Here is a 14,118-nt window from a genome sequence, read left to right as displayed (position 1 = left end):
AGGATGCTGAATGCAAAAGAACTCAATATCATATCAGGAATTAAACCAGAGACCCTGTGAGGCCATTTGCGTCATCTAAAAAATGTATACAACAGGTGAAATGGTTAAACAGATATTCCAAAAAGCAATGGGAGCATGGGCCTGTTTCTTTTGAAAACACTGGAGCGAACGCACATGCTGCACCTAAATTTATCTTTGAGACTTTAAAGAGACTTTAGGTCACAGCGGAAGTGATAGAGCTGATATAAGTGACATTTTTTATGGCTCTGGATGCAAAGACTTCTTATGACCAAACTTTGCCCTTGCACATTTATTTAAAGAATATTCAATTTAATTCAAAAGAAAATTCTCTGAACAGCACAATCAAAAGTATTTGTTACTTGGTGAAAATGTCATTTGTTTACTTTTTTTTCTATTTTTTTAGGGAAAATTGATGCCTTATATTGAAATCATGAGTTCGGGTTGCAAAGTTTGCCAACATTATTCCCTGACAGATCACCTTAGGTCTTGTTTTCTTGCAGAGAATGGCACTGCTATAATGCTATTTCACTCTAAATCTAAATCCCTATAGTTTCAAGACATGAACCAGATGTATATAATGTTTAAATAGTGCACAGTTCTATAGACCAGCATGTGAAATACTAATAAACATGAATAACTGTGCAAATCAAAATCTTGTGCTTCGTTTTGTTCATTCCTTCACAGCGTTTAATACCTTGTCAAGCACACTTAGTGCATTTTAACAGATGTGTGAAGTTCAGCAAATGGCTAATGTTAAATCTAACACGGCGTGTCGGACCTCAGCATTTTGCATTTATTCTAATGGTAATGTAATAGCATTCAGGATGCTAATTTAAGGTGGCCATTGTTTCCAAGGTGTCACGGAAGCACTTAAAAACAAAGACAAATGACTGGAGAGTCTTCAGACATTTTACAGTTGTCACTAAACAGTCAGGCCATTCATGGGAACAGTGGTCTGACCTCTTCCCATCAAGTTCACAGTCATGTTGTCTCGTAATGACCGGTGTAAATAACAGACAACAGTTACTGAGGATAGCGCTCTACTGGAGCTCACTGTGAATGGACCCCCGGCTGTTTATATCCCACTGGCTGTGACAGAAGTCGCTTTGATTTGGCACCTTTGTGATAGTGAATGCTCAAAAACCCTCTTCCCCCATCTGTGTGCATGTGTAAATGAACCCTTTACTGCTCAAGAATGCCTAGAATGTAACTTAGACAAATTAATTGTCTGCATGTGTTAACTAGATTCCCTATAGCCAGCTCACAGAAAGCTGACTGATTTGGAGGATATATTTTTGTTGTCTTTTGTTTTTAAACATTTCTTTATACTTTATCTTTTTAACATAAAAGCTGAGCTGCACCAAAACATTAATGACTGTAAAGGTTTTCATCCATGCAGGTCAACATAAAGTGTCTGATGGAGTTTAATCATAAACAATTCAACAAGCAAGTCCAGTTCTGACCAATTGCTTCTGATTATACGTCACCAGAACCTGCTTACCGGGGCAAGTTGTCACAATAACTAAAAAGTTTTCAGTCAAAAAGTCCTAATATACAGATATTTGTTTTCTAGAGCAGCGATTTTGTATGTTAGTTTCAAACTGTATTTTTGTAATATTTCTTGGATTAACTAATTACCACAATGAAACCACACTGGGATACAAAAAAGGTCAATTATATAATGAAGATTATAATTTTAGATTTATTTTGATTGAAAGGTTTAACTGTATTTTCAGGGCAAGAATAGTTTTCATAATATCAGGGCAAGTTGTCAGATGTTTTACATGTTATGGTTTTATACAATTTATCATTACAATTTAATTGATAGTTGTTTTACTGCAATTCCTTTTTTTTTTTTACTGGACAAATAAAAAGCTTTCTAATGGCAGGTTTCGTTGTGGTTTCATCAGCTATCTTGGGTCTTTTTGTAGGTTTGTTTCTATACAGAAACTGACTTTCCGAAATAATCCTATACTCTGAAAAATATTTAAGCGTGACAACTAGCCCCAGTCTCCCCTATACCACGAATACACATCCTCAATGACACCACACAGCAAACTTCCATGAATACAGTAGAAAAGGAAACATTGTGTGTTCCAAAACACTCATGTGTTCCAAAGGGAACCAGTTTAATTTGATATAACACAATTATAGGGTTTGTCACATAGACATAAATCATGTCCAATTCTTTCTCTACATCATTTCCTTCGTCATTTAGAGGTGTTCTTCAAAATAGCATGCAACAATGTAAGATTCAAATCCACGTTTGTGGAAAGGCAGTACAGGAAAGCTTTCAGTTTATACAGGGCTATGTCAAATTATTCGATTTCTGCTGATTTGAATATTACATCAAGGCAAGAGAAGATTGTTACAATCATTTTAAGGATATTTATGCAAATGCATCGGAAACATGCTGACAGTAAAGCACATGAGCTTTGGTACAGAGTTTTGCATTTGAAGTTTTAAACTGATCTGTGGAAAAGACCGAGTGGTTGTGTATACAGCGCTGAAGTACTCTGGCACCCTCTGTTGGAAAGAATGTGCAATGAGCTAAACGGAGTGAAAGTGCTTTTTGATCATGCTTTAACATCAAATACCAAACACATACCATCCCTTCTTTGGTGAGACATCTAACATTTTATGACAAACCGTATGTTTCAGACTCGATTTACAATGTCAGTCCTCTTTATAACTAATGATTTGGTTTGTCATTAATAAATACTTTGCTTTAAAAAGAACAATAAAACAACTAAACAAAACACAATAACCAAAAATGTCTTGAACATTTAGGAAAATAAAATCTGACATCTTTAGCCTTTTCCCTCATTTTCATGAGAACAATTTCCCCACACTTAAACAAGTGTTTTAGCTTGTTTTCAAGTGGTCTATAAATGAACTGAATTACATTTTAGGCTTAATATTTTATTCATTTGTGTAAAGGGTACTGGCACCTGCTTTTGGCACATAATGATATAACATTTTACCTTTGGCCTTCATTAACTTTAAATAATACTAATAATAATAATTATTATTATTAGTATTAGTATTATCATCATCATCTAATAATCCAGAAACCTTAATTTGTATGACGAGACCTGCAGAGTAATCCAGGCAGTGTGCATTACACGAGGAGGGGTGGCAGAAGCTAAAAAAAGGAGTCATTTAACCACAGATAACTACTTTTATACTGCATGTTCTTCTGCCGTAACAACTGTGGTCTATCTTTCAGTCCTTCCCTTGAGCAAGTCCTCCTGCTCAACAAGGCAGATGCTCATTGTGTGTGATCTCTTATGTCCACCTGTAGTTGTAAAGTCTGAACACGAAGCTCCGCAAGCAGCATCGCTCATTGTCCACGACAACGGAGTTGATTGATCTTCGAGAATTCAAACACCCAGTTAGTGAAGAGAAAGTCAAGCGTCCGTGTCTTCATGCACAGATCATTCTTCTAACTACGGTACATATAAATTAGCTGCATTTAGAGTCTGTTTCCCCGTAGCTCCATCATAAGAGTTTACGCAGCCCACAAGAGCATTCAATATAGACGGGAGATAGAAAGACAGCTTTCGTAAAGAGGCACCAATAGTGTGAAAACTTTAAAATCCAGCACGAGCCCACTAAGGACCCTCATATGTTTATAATAATACAGTATGTTCTCTGCAAAATGCATCTGATGTAAAACGTTCGGCATGTTTGCAAGGATGAAGCCATCAGAATTTAGCACACAAATACACATTCATACATACATGCACGCACACACGCTTGCCCAATCTCATCCTCACACCCCCAAATAAAGGTTTACTCTGGTTCCTGCTCCAGTGACCTCCCAATATAGGAATGGTTGATTCTCCTTTGAACAAAACATAATTTTAAAAGACAACAACAACAAAAAAAAGAGAAATTATATAAAACAATTTAAAAAGTCACTAGGTAATTCGCGTCATAAGTTTAGGAAGAATACCACAACAGACGTGAATAAAGTCCAGACTGTGGCATGCTCTGGTGCAAACATCAGATTCAGGGTCATTTTCATTCACAGGTCATCCTCATCAAGCTGGGCCAAGTTACTGGAGCGCTGAAGAGTGGAGGAGGGACTAGGAACAGCCATGCGTCCCTCTCTGGGTCTGGTTCCCTCTCCTGAGCTCTAGGACACAATAGAGAAAATAAACACCATTTTTGTCACTGATGGTCTATTTTTCTAAATAGCATATTATTAACATCATGATTCTATGGAAGCCTGTTTTTTGTGTCTATTGTAAAAAAAAAGTGTTTAAAATAAGACATAAAATCAGATTGTAAGATATAAAGTCACAAGTGAGAAAGTCAAATTACAAGATATAAACAAGCAATTACAAGAAATAAAGTTGCAAAGATAAAAAGTAAAATTGAAAGATATAGTCACATTAAAAGGTGTAAAGTTGCAGATGTGAGTGGTAAGATATAAAGTTACGCTGCGGGATATTAAGTCGCCCTGTGGAATATAAAGTCAAAATTGAGAGATATAAAGTTGCAATTGCAAAATATAAAGTCACATTGTGAGATATAAAGACTTACTAGAAAAATTTACTAGAAATAAAGTTGTGAAGATAAAAGATAAAACTGCAAGTCACACTGTGAGGTATAAATCACAATTACAGGTTTTAGGTCACAAATATGCGAAATATTGTCACATTGCGAAATATAAAGGTCACAGCTGGGAGATATGAAGTCGCATGTGTACAATATATAGTCACAATTATAAGAAACAGTCACGATTGTGAGAAAGTTGCAATTGCAAGATACAAGATCATAATGTGAAACATAAAGCCACAATTATGAGAAAGAAAAATCACAATTGTGAGCTATAAAATCACATTATAAGACACAAACTGGTATGTTGCAAAGTTGCATATGAGATACATAAAGTCTCAGTTACCTTTTATTTTTTTTAACTCTCACAGGCTTCAATAGGATTCAAATTTTTCCCCAGACACTTCTTGTGAAATCTTCATTCATGAACGTATAAAGGTTTGTGATGCGAGACAGCAAAGAAATTCTCATCTATTCCCCAAGCAGAGAACAATGAGCTGTCACAAGCCTAGTGCAAGTCTAAAAATGGCTGAAGAGTCTTAATTAACGGGAGCAGCCCAGGATATTAAGAGTAATATGTTTGTTACACGGTTAATGACATGACTAAAATAGGCATGACTGAAAATTGTCACAACAGAGTTTGAGAAATGACGACATATTGTTTAACACTCTTGTCAGCTCAAGAATCTTTATTAGATACAAGAGAGACAGATGTGCTGTTGTCTCATGCCTTCCGTTTTGGTTCTTTATAGAAACTCTGAAAGCTTTTCACACTTATTATAACCCCCAAAGATCTTAGTTATGCTCGGTGTCCCTTGGTATCAGCTGTCCTTGACTCATTTCTCACCTTCAATATCAGAATAGAAATAACAATCAAAATGCTAATATAAGAAACCCCTGTTTTTTCCTTGATATAATTAATACAGCCTAAAGAAATTTAATCATTGTCGTCATTTAAATTAGATGGTAGATAATTTCAGATTTAGATATGGGAGATAAACTGTTATAAAATTAACTTAGCAATGAAAAGTATCTGGTTTTAAATGCATGGGAAATGAAGTCAAAACAGCACTTGGATCCAACACCAGTCTGATCCAATAGCCTGCAAGAACAATCAGGCTTTTGATAGGGATCTGTTACTTCCTTCTGTCAACCTGTCTCCTTCCTGTTTGTGAAGTGCTGTTGCTCACAGGCCTGAGTAAAGTAGATAAACAGCTATTTCACACACAACTATTGTTGAGCTGTATTCAAAGCTCATTTGGGACTAGATGCTGTTGTAGACGGAGATGGATGTTTTAATAGGCTGCTGTATCAGAATAGGAAAAACCTCAATAAAGCAGTCTTGCATATGAATAAAGACGTTATGAGGTAAAAAAAAAAAAAATGAATAAGAAATATTCAAAATTGTGCACTATTTCTAATGAAATGAGTTAATTATTTACTCCAGTCGTTTTGTTGGAAATAGAATTTGTATGGAAACCAGTTGTATTAAATCACATAAATCCAGAGCTCTGGACATTGTACCTGTCCTGCAAATCAGACCGTTTTTTAATTTTATTTTTTTATTGAATGTCTACCATGCACCAGCAGGGGGAGCAGTGTGGCTTCTTTTTTTATAATTGCATGATTAACGATCACCAAACTCGTTCTGAGCACACCAAATTCAAGTGAGCATATTGTGCACAGTACCTGTGAGGCTTGTGTGCTAGAGGAATAAAGCCCGTTGGAAACTGCCTGACAGTTTAGAGGTGCCTGGGAGAATGACGGTTCTTCAGAGAAGGCCAGCTGCACATGAGTTGGAGACACCGTCTGGGAATTCAGTCTGCAGTCCACTGGACAGCGCTGTGTTGACTGTAAACATCAGACAGAAACAGCAGTTACAAAATTACAAGAAATAACAAGGTTATTTATATCCATTTACAACATAAGATTGTGACCTCTCAGATGATGACACTGGGATGATTAAAGAAAACTTAGGGTTCAGAAATAAGGTGAGGTTAAAAAAAATAATAATAATTTTTTTTTAAATCTCAGACAGAAGATGCCATTCTTGCTCAGCAAGACTGACTAGAGTAAACATATTCATGTATGTTTGCATTTAAATATTATATCTGTGAGGTTTATATATATATATATATATACTGTATATATATATGAATATTTTGAATTAGCTTTTATTTTTACATTTTACATTTTGACTTTATATTTATATTATATTATTATTATTATGACAAAGTGGCAAAAACATGCACACTAAACATCCAAAAATAGTACACCATTAAGCATAATATGATTTGAGATGCACTAAACCTGATCTTACTTTGGAAGCAAACTGGAATTCAGCCTATTGAAAGCGTGGATGACCGCACAAAAATAAGCAAACCTTGATTGAACTCTCTCACCTCTGGCTGTGAGTGGTCATCAGTGGGGACCTGGTTGGGCAGGTAGAGAGAGGGCAAAGATGTGTTACAGGAGCGCAGACAGGGCAGTTTGTGTCGGTCGATAGATGCTGAGGAGTGGGGCCTCAGACCAGCAACTGCTGCCAGAGGAGGCTTCATGCTACGGCCCAAACTGTTGCTCTTGCTCTCCCTTCTCTGGTACTCTATGGGTGACTGCAGGGCTGGAACACACACAAAACAAAACTGATAGTCATGTTTAATTTGACACAAACAAAAACATTTTGAGGGACAGCTGTACAGTTGAAAATTATTTCCTAGTTCATGTTCACAACCAGCGTTTTGTCCACTGGAAATTTGTGAAGTTGAATTTTCAATGTTTTGACATTCAATGCTTGATACTAAGGAACCCAGTTTGACATTGAAGAGACTGTCCTTTTATCCTTCATACCTTTATGTTCATGTCATTTAAATAGGGCAGCTACTTTGACTAAAGTTTATATTTCTTTCAATAATGGCTGAGGAAACTTTGAAGGACTCACCATTTAGGAAATTGCGTTGGGTCTCCAGTATTTGGCTCACGTCGCTGACCCAAGCCTTGCAGATGTCCTGCAATGAAGAGTGCAAGACAAAACGCACCGTGCTGCCATCAGCCCCCCGAGACATCAGGGCAAACTGATTCGGGTCACCATCTACACACACCTCCACACCCAGACAACTTATCTGAAAGCAGAAGCAAACATACTGCATAATACAGAAACCTTACATGATAATAACTTCCTGATAATAACAAAGTATATGAAAATAACAAAAGGGGAAACTCACCTTAATACTGTTCTTAAAAATATATCCAGGTAGAGAGAATCCTTTTTTCCTGTCTATTGGCTCACTGAAGATGACAAGCTGTTCAAATAGGAAGACCCGTCTCTCTTTAGCACGGGAAAGAATGCTGCTGTCCTGTTCTGTGACTGAGAACGTGTCTTGTTGGAGAAGTTTTCCTTGTGCCGTGATCTTCCCCTTATAAAAAGAAAAAATGTGGTTTTAGGGCAAGGGTTTTCAAACCCTTTTGGACCCCCAAATATGATGATACCCTTCTGAGGGACCCCCTTTTTAAAATATAAACACAGCTAACTGTGCGTGTGTGTGTGTGTGTGTGTGTGTACCTGGTATTCCCTATGTTATGGGGACCAAATGTCCCTACAAGGATAGTAATACCAGTCATTTTTGACCTTGTGGGGACTTTTTTTTTGTTCCCATGAAGAAAACAGCTTTAAGTTTTTTTAACAGAATTAAGTTTTTTGAAAATCTAAAATAGCAAAAAGTTTTGTCTGAGGGGTAGGTTTAGGGTAAGGGTATAGAAAATAGTTTGTACAGTATAAAAACCATTACACCTATGGAATGACCCCACAAAACATGGAAACCAGTGTGTGTGTGTGTGTGTGTGTTATTACTATTACATACACATATCATGAAAACAATGCAAGACATCATGTTACTTCAAAAACCTTTTTGTTGGCTTTTGGATGTCACTGTACATAAAAGCCTAAACAAAATATTAAAATATCTGGAAAATATTTAACCTGCATTAGCTGTGTATCTAGTATATGTTTTTTTCTTTACCCAATATTGTTTGTTTTACACTTTTTTTTTTAGAATAAATATCATTCCAGAGAAGCTTTACAAAAAATCATCCAACCAGTGCACAAGCTAAAAGCAAGGAAAAATTACATATGTGACCCTGGACCACAAAACCAGTCTTAAGTCGCTGTCGCTGGGGTATTTGTAGCAATAGCCAAAAATACATAGTATGGGTAAAAATTATTGATTTTTTTTTGCCAAAAATCATTAGGATATTAAGCAAAAATCATGTTCCATGAAGGTATTTTGTAAATTTCCTACCGTAAATATATCATAACTTAATTTTTGATTAGTAATATGCATTGCTAAGTTATTTATTTGGACAACTTTAAAGGCGACTTTCTCAATATTTAGATTTTTTTGCACCCTCAGATTCCAGATTTTCAAATAGTTGTATCTCAGCCAAATATTGTCCTATCCTAACAAACCATACATCAATGGAAAGCTTATTTATTTATTTTCGAAAAATGGACCCTTATGACTGGTTTTGTGGTCCAGGGTCATATATGCAAAAACATATGTAAATATGCCACATTGAAATGAAAATGGATTAATGTTTCTGAATAAATGAAAACTGTGATACATTTCTTCAGGAATTTTTTATGAAAAAAGATATATAAAAGAATACAATATATATATACTGTATGTTATGATTAAAATAAAATTAGTAAGTTTTTCAGACCCTCTTGCACTCCCTTGCAGACCCATGTTTGAAAACCCCTGCTTTAGGGGATCAGAGTCTCTCCCAGTATTTCCACAGACCGACAACTTTAAACCACAGCCTGCGTCTGGTGCCATACCTCAAAGCCTTGCAGCCGACCCACGTTCATCATGTCATTGCAGCGCTTCGGAACAAAACACATCACCTCCACTGCTTTCTGTTACAGAGTGAAAGAAAGACAAGAGAGTACGATGTAGAAGGATAGAATACAAGAAAGAGCTATGTGTGGAAACTGACCTCAATTTCTTACTAAAGCCTATGAGCAAGTACAGTATTACTGATTTCTGGCTCAAACTGACACCAAAGGAAAGAAAAAAAAACATGTTGGCATGGTCAATGAATCACACAATGTTCCTTGGTGGGATTATGTGTTTCTGGTCTTGAGAAATAAAACTTGCATAATAATTACGGTGTCTGAGTGACTCGTACCTCCAGCTCTTCAATGTCCATCCCAGCCTTTGTATAGTACTTGAGGAAATCCTGTCGCGAGACACACAGCGTGAGCTCTAGAATGTTCCATTTTTGTATCAGGGTCTATTTGTACTAATGGCTTTTTGTGTGTGGAAACGAATTAAGTGTATTTTGTGCAGAACGCTGGCAGATACTTGAACATGAGAAGAAATGTATGTGGGTGACTCTACAATTACAAAGCAGCTAAGAAAAACCATTGAGATTTCAGTTAAATTTAACGGTACGACAGTTGGCAACATTTTACTATTATTCTTCCATAAACTTCAGATATGTTGTGAATAGTAACAGGTCTGTGGTGTTACTGTGAAAAAATTTAAAACGGCATCGGCATACAAAGAATGCAATTTCTTCTTAAGCAGTGATTCCCAACCAGAGCAGAATATAAGAATACATATATAATAGTATAATATATAATATAATAATAGTTTGGGGTCAAAAATATTTTTTTTTAAAGAGATTAATACTATTCAGCAAGGACACATTAAATTGATCAAAAGTGACAGAAAAGACATTTTACAATGTTTAAAAAAGTTATATTTTAAATAAACGCTGTTCTTTGAACTTTCTGTTCATCAAAGAATCCTAAAAATAACTAAATGCATCATGGTTTCTACAAAAACATTAAACTGCACAAGTGTTTTCAACATTAATAATAATACTAAATATTTCTCAAGCACCAAATCAGCATATTAGAATTATTTCTGAAGGATCATGTGACACTGAAGACTGAAGTAATGGCAGCTGAAAATTCAGCTTCGCCATCACAGGAATAAACTCATATATATTAAAAAGGAAAAGAGTTATTTAAATTGTAATAATAGTTTACAGTATTACCGTTTTTACTTTATTTTTTATCAAATAAATGCAGGCTTGGTAAGCATAAGAAAGTTCTTTCAAAAATGTCTTATCGATCCCAAACTTTTGAATAGTAGTGTATATAAAACAGAAATCACTGAAAATACTGTTTACACATTAATTTGATTATATATAATTAGAATATAGAAAAATATTTTGCAAAATTTAAAATTAAATTTGAATTTAAGTGGTCAACATACAAAGTGCATCTAAGGACATTTTTCTTTATTTTTCACTCTTAAAATCAAATACATCTCCATCAATATTTTGATAATAAGTTGATATTGTAGTTTTATTTATGAATGTGGAATTGCTTAGACATGGTCCACAAAACTCCTAACTGAATGAGCCATGAGTGCACAAGAATGTGTGTGATGTGTGTTTGTGTATGTCTGTGCGTTGCACTCTTGTTTCACCTTCAGAAGCAGCTGGTACTTCATGATCCTCTGCACAGGTTTGATGAGCAGGTCATTCAGCTGCAGCCTGTGACCCAGCTGCTGTTTCAGTTCCTGCACACAAACATTCACCTGATTTGACTGATTCCTTTATGCAGAAAGAGAGAAAGTCAATGTTGTTTATTTTGTTATTTTTCTCCTGTACGAATACTGTGTGCAGTATAAAATGGTGTACCCATATGGTCTATTTCATTAGCGAAAAAATGCAGTATGCAAATAAAGCTTATTGCAATTAATATTTTATACTTTTACCATCTTTTTCTTGACACATCATATGATCTGACTGCCAAAATTAAGACCAAAATTGGGTTTTAAAACAAATTATTGAAAAAAATGGTAGCTAGGTAATATGTACTGAATTTAACTGCATTTTATATACTGTTTCACATACTAAAAAAAAATAGTAGCAGTATACAGTACATACCGCAAAGTATGCATTAAGCTTATGTGCTGACATGCTGGTATTCCACCCCAAACATAGCCAAACACTCTCCATGATCCATTATAATCCCATAATGCCCTGCAATCTCAATCTATAAAACCTAAAGTAATGCCAGCTATCAAACCTCGTTTGGCACAGCACTGAGAAGAATCCATTAAGTGTCAAACTTTTCGATCAAGCATCTCCCTGTTTTGTCTGTTCCAAGAATTGATGGGTCAGTCGGGGCCTTCATGCCCCCTGTGTGATTATTACACACACACACAGTGCAAATGGAAAGAGAGCGAGAAAGTCTGCCTTGGGATATGTACACAGATGGGCTTGCGCGACACAACAGTCCCTCACGCTTAACCTGAGCGTCTGTGTATGCATGTGTTTGTGTAGTTGCACTTCACATGCACTTACCTCAAAGTAGGTCTCGATGTATTCTGACACGATGTGCTCAGACTTAGGTTTGTTCTGGCAATATACCACATACATGTGAAGCCGCCTTTCCTGTGGTTTGTGCAAACAGAGAGGGCAGATAGAATTAGCTCAGCAGAGTAGTCATAGAGTGAAGTATTTAGTTATATTTCTATATTTAGTTTAGTTTAGTTATACCAAGTAGTAGTAGTTGCATAAGAAGACTTTGGACATTTAAGCCACATTAAAAATGTGTGAATTTTAATTGTATTATTATTATTTTATATATTTGTTTTATTTTAAGCAAAACAATTCACAAAAAAATAATTTTGTTACAATTATAAAACAATATATAGAAATAGAAACGTCATACACAGCCACTAAAAATCACTTTAGTTAGATAAAAATCATTGCAGTTAGATCATCATTTGTAATGACATTCAGATATTTGTAAGTGTGCCTTAAGTGTCCGAAAGTGTTTTTTTGGGGACAATGTTTACTATATATACATATTCATTCATTCATACATATACAGTAGGGAAGGAAATCAGACCCCCTTAAATTTTTCACTCTTTGTTATATTGCTGCCATTTGCTTGCTAACAGCCAGAGCCCTGACTTAAACCCAATTGAGCATCTCTGGAGAGACCTAAAAATGGCTGTCCACCAACGTTTACCATCCAACCTGACAGAACTGGAGTGGATCTGCAAGAGGGAATGGCAGAGGATCCCCAAATCCATGTGTGAAAAACTTGTTGCATCTTTCCCAAAGACTCATGGCTGTATTAGATCAAATGGGTGCTTCTACTAAATACTGAGCATTTTTCAGTTTTTCTTTTTTAATAAATTTGCAAAAATGTCAACAATTCTGTGTTTTTCTGTCAATATGGGGTGCTGTGTGTACATTAATGAGGAAAAAAAATTAACTTAAATGATTTTAGCAAATGGCTGCAATATAACAAAGAGTGAAAAATTTAAGGGGGTCTGAATACTTTCCGTACCCACTGTATACACCCATTAAAGTACAATCCAATGTCCAGAAATCCTATTAGTAAAGTAAATGTTGCCAATGAGAAGAAACAGTAACTGTTAGGGAAATACATCACGTTCAAATACAAGACGTTTAAGAAAAAAAAAGAAATATTAATTGAGAATTGATAAATTAGTCACTACTGGTAGTTTATCTTTTCTGAATTCTTCTTTCCTGATCCTACACGTAAACGCAGCTAGAGAGAGACAGGGAGCAGTGGACATGTATCACGACAGGTGATTCAATGGAAACTTTCAAGCTGCTGTAAGTGTTTAAGTAAGTTTGAAACTGACACTGCCTACACTAGAGCAGTGTACTGTGACGCATAGAGAGAGAGAGATTACACAACTCTTGTGGAGGAGCATGAGCAGAAGGCCATGTATAATTCAGCCCAATTATCCGCAATGTAATCAGAGCCCATTCTCTCTCTCACTCTCACACACTGCATTCAGGTAGTAGGACGTTACAACTGGACACTACATAGCACACACACAGAAATAAACACTCATACACACAGAATGAGTTGCCTAGAGACAGGCCGACTGGATAGACGTCAAAGCATGAATGGTCCTGACAACAAATTGTAAAAGCCACATATGGACACTGCACAAAATTCATTTCATAATCAGGATTTTTGTTCTTTACATCCTCAAAACATGATAAGATTTGTTATCAGAAATATTTGAAGTGAAGTAAAGTGTGGACAAGTATGGTGACCCATAATCGGAATTTGTGCTTTGCATTTATTGCACACACACATTAGTGAACACACAAACACACACACACACAGCAGTGGGCAGCCATATTGCTGCGGCACCCGGGGAGCAGTTGGGGGTTCGGTGCCTTGCTCAAGGGTCTCATCTCAGTCGTGGAATTGAGGGTGGAAGAGAGTGCTGGTTATTCACTCCTCCCACCGACAATTCCTGCCGGACCTGAGACTTGAACCCGCAGCCTCTCACCATTAGACCACATCTGCCCCAATTTCATCTTGAATTATGTTTATTTTCAAGAACACTTTATAATGTTTAATTTTAACATTAGGTAATGCATTAGATATCACAAAAATTAAAAAATAATTAATATTTTTACAGTATTTATTCATTTAGATTAATGTTAATTAATATA

The 14,118-nt window shown here is 35.9% G+C and overlaps 1 protein-coding gene across 3 annotated transcripts in view; it reads right to left on the bottom strand.

Moving 5' to 3' along the window:
* Positions 1-1,962: 1,962 nt before the first annotated feature.
* Positions 1,963-14,118, bottom strand: part of LOC107716212 (rho guanine nucleotide exchange factor 25-like) — a 66,365-nt gene continuing 54,209 nt past the window's right edge. For 2 of the 3 annotated variants that reach the window (XM_016522588.1, XM_016522589.1), the window contains exons 8-16: positions 11,968-12,057; positions 11,085-11,177; positions 9,772-9,822; positions 9,422-9,499; positions 7,809-8,000; positions 7,526-7,706; positions 6,990-7,207; positions 6,277-6,438; positions 1,965-4,162 (exon numbers count right to left, since the gene is read on the bottom strand). In XM_016522588.1, coding sequence (XP_016378074.1) covers positions 4,052-4,162; positions 6,277-6,438; positions 6,990-7,207; positions 7,526-7,706; positions 7,809-8,000; positions 9,422-9,499; positions 9,772-9,822; positions 11,085-11,177; positions 11,968-12,057 — 1,176 coding nt within the window. In that variant the 3' untranslated portion in view covers positions 1,965-4,051. Of the gene's footprint in view, positions 4,163-6,276; positions 6,439-6,989; positions 7,208-7,525; positions 7,707-7,808; positions 8,001-9,421; positions 9,500-9,771; positions 9,823-11,084; positions 11,178-11,967; positions 12,058-14,118 lie in introns of all 3 variants that reach the window. The other variant, XM_016522587.1, reaches the window with a different exon arrangement.

This window comes from Sinocyclocheilus rhinocerous, unplaced genomic scaffold, assembly GCF_001515625.1.
Source record: "Sinocyclocheilus rhinocerous isolate Xijiao unplaced genomic scaffold, SAMN03320098_v1.1 scaffold148, whole genome shotgun sequence".
Taxonomy (NCBI): domain Eukaryota; kingdom Metazoa; phylum Chordata; class Actinopteri; order Cypriniformes; family Cyprinidae; genus Sinocyclocheilus; species Sinocyclocheilus rhinocerous.
This window is presented reverse-complemented; position numbering and strand designations above follow the sequence as displayed.